General features: G+C 64.7%; 1 protein-coding gene across 1 annotated transcript; it reads right to left on the reverse strand.

Moving 5' to 3' along the window:
- Nucleotides 1-209: 209 nt before the first annotated feature.
- MNEG_14007 (ATP-binding cassette sub-family A member 7) lies at nt 210-3,578 on the reverse strand (the record flags this gene model as incomplete). Its single annotated transcript, XM_014037521.1, has 7 exons — nt 210-410; nt 796-1,022; nt 1,510-1,834; nt 2,025-2,135; nt 2,253-2,377; nt 2,739-2,872; nt 3,448-3,578. The coding sequence occupies 7 exons, from the start codon at nt 3,576-3,578 to the stop codon at nt 210-212; spliced, it is 1,254 nt and encodes a 417-aa protein (XP_013892975.1).
- Nucleotides 3,579-4,714: the final 1,136 nt, after the last annotated feature.

Below are 4,714 nucleotides of genomic sequence, written 5' to 3' on the forward strand. Positions count from 1 at the left end.
GGGGGGGGGGGTGGTGGTTGGGCGGTCGCATGACGGTCGATGACATCACTCAACTGCGAGCTTAGGGCTCTAGGTGGCGTTTATGCTGCCACGAAGAGGGGTGATGTTTTCACGCGTCGTCGTCAGCATTGGTAGCAGCAGGCGTCGTGCGGGCAAAAGCAGCTGAGCGAGACACAGGTTATAAACGTCAGACGTTTGAGGTTGTAGAATCACGCCGGCAGCAGGACAAGCAAGCCAGGGCGCGAGGGACATGGTTTGTGAGTCTGCGAGGCAGCACCACGTGCCGCCGCCGCCGTCGCGGCTGTGCGTGCCTTGGGGTAGCGCAGGAAGGCGATGGCAACAGACAGCTTCCGGCGCTGCCCGCCAGACAGCTGCCCTGCTGGGGTGTCCAGCTTTTCTGACAGGCCGACCTGCAAATGTGTATGTGTGTGTGTGGGGGGGGGGGGGGGTAGGGAATGGGATGTTTGCGTGTGTGCAGGGTGTGTGGATGGGTGCGGGTGTATGTGTGAGTTTGTATAGGCACACGTGTGTTGAGGTGTCGGGACGACAGGGCGGCGGAGATGTTGTCGCACACTTGGTCAGAGTTAGGCTTTTTTGGGGGGGGTCCCTCCATGTTGTCCCTACTAAACAAATAGAACTCCTGACGGCCACAGATGGAACCTCGTCAGGCCCTGTTTACTGCATGTGCATTGGGTGTGTTGGTGGACGACTCCCGACGCCGTCAGAAGAGTTCGCAAGCCTACACCAGAATCACAACCCCCTAGCGCCCAATCCCCGCGCTTCTAACCCACCCACCTCCGCCGCAGCCGCCGCGACCGCCGCCCGCGCCCCCGCCGCGCCCCCGCCGTCCCCGCCGCCCCCCTTGAGCGCCCAATACGTGGTCAGGTGCTCCGCCACGGTCAGCCGCGGCCAGAGGATGTCGAATTGGGGGCAGACGCCCAGGGAACGGCGGATGGCTGCCATGGAGGTCGCCACGTCAAGACCCTCCACCGCGGCGGAGCCGCCGCTCGGCTGCAGCATGCCTGGGAAGAGGGATCGGCGTGGGGTTCGCACGGCGGTTCGTAAGAGGCTCTCGATGTTTAGATGTGCAGTGCATCTTGGTGTGTTTGAGGTACGGCATGACGTAAGATGATCAAGCATGCATGGAGCTCGGGATGCTCGCGGGATGGGGGCGTTTGGCAGGGGCTTGCAGGGTTTGGGGTAAAAGGTTTGGGGTTCAAAGAAAGGGGTCGAACGGTTGACAGCTGAGTCATCATCAGGAGAGCTGACAGCTGGCGACAGAGCGACACAATAACGCCGGCCCGGCTCCAGCGCAGACACCAACGCCAAAACAATAGCAAGGGACACCTGAACCCATGGGCCCCTCCGCCTGCGCTTTGCAGCCATTCCGACCCCTTCTCATACCCAAGTCCATCCCCCAACCAAATCCCCCTTCCTCAAATGATGCAACCACAAACACTCCTGTCTAACGCCGGCCCAAAAGCACAAGCAAGCCGGAACCAGCCCCACCAGTCAAGATGTGGATCGCCGTCGTCTTGCCGGCCCCGTTGTGCCCCAGCAGCGCCGTCACTGTGCCGCGCCGCACGTCGAACGACAGACCGTCCAGCGCCCGCACGGCCGCGCCGCCCCCGGGGGCCGCGGGGAAGACCTTGGTCAAACCACGGACTGAGACGGCCGCGCTGGTTTCGCGTAGGATGTCCGAAGCGGTTAGAGTGGCGGCGCCGGCCGGGGTGGTGGTAATGCTGTCCCTGCTGCTGTCGCCGCGCGAGATCCAGTAGGAGGGGACGAGGGGGAACCAGGGCGGCAGGCGCTGGCCGTAGGTGCGAGGCATGACCTGTGGGTGGGGATGGGTGGCAGAGGGGGGCGGGTCGCTACTGATGCCTGGACTATTGAAGGTGAGGGTCCAGAAATTTGCCCTGCGCAGTGGCTCAAGGGGATCGCGGCACGTCCCCTGTACAAGTCACTTTGCAACATTCTGAGCCCATGCTTCTAAAGCGCCCGATGAGGGGCGGACAGACCCGCACCACAGGCTGCCACCTGAGCACTGCAAGCAGCAGCGGGACATGTATTGCCACCACCAGCACCGCCGCCATCTGACCTAGCAGCAGCGGCAGCACCAGCACCAGCCGTACCACCTGCAACAGCAGTAACAGCGGCCGCCGACCCCGCCCCACACCACCTGTACCTGCACGGCTTCATAATAGTCAAGCCAAAGCTGCTGGTTTCAAGAGGCTCGTCATCTCATAACCCACCTTATCCAGGTACCAGGTGAGCGCCGCGTAGAGGGGCACGTCCGCCGCTAGCAGCAGCAGCACGTGGCCCGCACTGAAGGAGGAGTCCTGGGTGATGGGCAGCCACAGGGTGGCCCAGCTGATGCCTGATTGAGGGCGGAGGTGGTTGGTCGGTCGGTCGGTTGGTGGGTTGGCAGGCAGGCTGGCTGCTTGTTTGGTTGGTTGGTCAGTTAATCGGTCAGTACGTTGTTTGGAGGCCAAAGCAGGATCATCATTCAATATTGTGGGGCGTTTCAGTACTGGATACGAATCAGTTTGATGTCAACACGCGTTCGCAGCTCCCCGTCGCGAGCGCCGACTTGCCATTCCCCTACACACAAAACGCACACAAAATCATACATGCACACGCACATGCGAACACTGACCCTCCGTATCTACCCACGGCTTGCCTCAAGCACACGCACGGTATCTAAATGTACCCTCCCAGACACAAAGACATGCACACACATAGGGCCCCACCCAGGGCGGCGCGCTCCCAATTGACGAGGGCGGCCGCAAAAAGCGACGCGGCGCTGGTGGGGGACAGGCAAGCTAGGAACCAGGCCGCGCCGCCCAGCGGCTGCGTGAAGGGCAGGAGGAACCTGGGGCGCCGCACGAGGTCGGCGAGACGCAGGGTTTGGGGGCGCGGGGCGATGGTTCGGGGTTTAGCACCGGCGAGAGCGATTTCCACCAAGCCGGGCGGCCGGCTGGGCTGCGGCGGGCCGCGGCAGAGCCTTGCATAGGCGGAGCAACAACATGGGCTGGGCTTGGTGCGGGTGCCCCGACCTGGCCGGATGCAATGAAGCACGACAAGGCCTTGCGGGACTTTGGAGGCGAAGCACATGGTGAACTTAGTCTTTACGAAAAATATTCCCCAGCCCGGGTCGGCTCTAGCCCCCCCTTCCCAGCCCGTTTCGGCCTTGCAACACTTGAGGCCCGCCAGCCCGCCCGCGTCATTGGCAGCCCAAGGTTCCCCTCAGCTGTCAGAACGTTTGAATGGTGGCGCCGACATGTTCAAACGTTCGACCGCTGGGCTGAACCGCGCGCCGTGAGTGAGTGCACAATGGTGAGGCCCCAGCGCCCGCGCTCACCCGGGCACCATTATCGCCACACCAGCGCGTTACTCAGCCCAGCTGCCGACGTTTCAGAAACGCGCGGCGCGCGCTCCCGCGCTCACCCGGGCACCATCGAAACGGCGTAGATCAGCTGGCTGGCCGTGCCCGCCACCCGAGACGTGCTGAAAAGCGTCGACACGGCGTAGCCGAAAGCGACGAGCGCGGCGCCGTAGAGCCAGTAAAAGGCAAGCATCAGGGGGAGGCCGCTGTGAGAGAAGGGGTAGAGGCCGGCCGCGGCGCAGAGGGCGCCCGAGAGGGCCAGGGCGGCCCAGTGGGTGAGGCCCCAGGAGAGCCAGTAGGCGGCCTCCTGCGGCGCGATGACGTCAGCGTGATATCAGGGTGACGTCATGGTGACATCATGATGATGTCACGGGGTTTGACAGCGGCTGATGTGAGATGAGTAGGCAAGCACGCCCCTGCACCCACGCCCCCATCACGCGGCGCCGCGGACGCAAATCGCAGCCACAACGGCACCCCGCTCAACAGGTGCTGCGCCGTCGACCGAAAGCACGTGTTGCTCGACGTATCATATGTAGCAGCAAGGATGCGTGCAGCAAGCGTGTCAACCTATTGCATCGGCCCTCACCGTGAGCCCGAGGATCCTCATTCCCTCCCTCAGCCGCAGCTCCTTCTCCCCCACGACATCCACCACCTGCGACGGCGCGCGGCGGCACGGCGCGCGTCGCGGCGCGCCCGAGTCAACGGCACCCGGGCGCCCCCCGGCTGGGGGCGCAGGGCGGAGTCGGGGGGCAGCAGCATCCTCCATAAGCCGCCCGGGCCGTTCGCGGCGCGCCCGCAAGCATGGGTGCGGCGCGATCGGAGCTGCGCAGCCGTCGGTCGGCCGGGCGGGCGGTGCGACCCACCAGCGCGCGCGTGGGCGCCAAGAAGGCATACACCAGAAGCAGGTTCAGCGCCGCCGCGGCCGAGGCGGCACCCAGGTCTTCCGACCGCGGCGGCCACGGGAACGGCTTCACCCGGACGGTCAGTGACGCGGGCGCCTCCAGGCCTTCCGATCCCCGCGGCGGGGAGATCTCCCCGGCAGCCGCCAAAACCGGCGCCGCGGCGGCGGTCCGGTTTGGGAGGGGGGCCGGGGCTCTTGGCAGGGGTTGCGTTGTGGCGGCGGCGGCGGGCGGCACGATGGCGAGGAGGGCTCTGTCGATCAGCAGCTGAAGGTTGACAAAAAACCAGTAACGGCGGTACTCCCTGGGTTTGCAGGGCCCAGGAGTTTGGGAGGGAACTTCATGAGACGGTGGTGCAGTGTCAGTCGAGGGGAGGAAGGTAGAACGGGGGCCCGGGCGCAGCTGGGACGGTGAGGGCGCTCGTTGGTAA

This window comes from Monoraphidium neglectum (genome assembly GCF_000611645.1).
Source record: "Monoraphidium neglectum strain SAG 48.87 unplaced genomic scaffold scaffold04194, whole genome shotgun sequence".
Lineage (NCBI taxonomy): Eukaryota > Viridiplantae > Chlorophyta > Chlorophyceae > Sphaeropleales > Selenastraceae > Monoraphidium > Monoraphidium neglectum.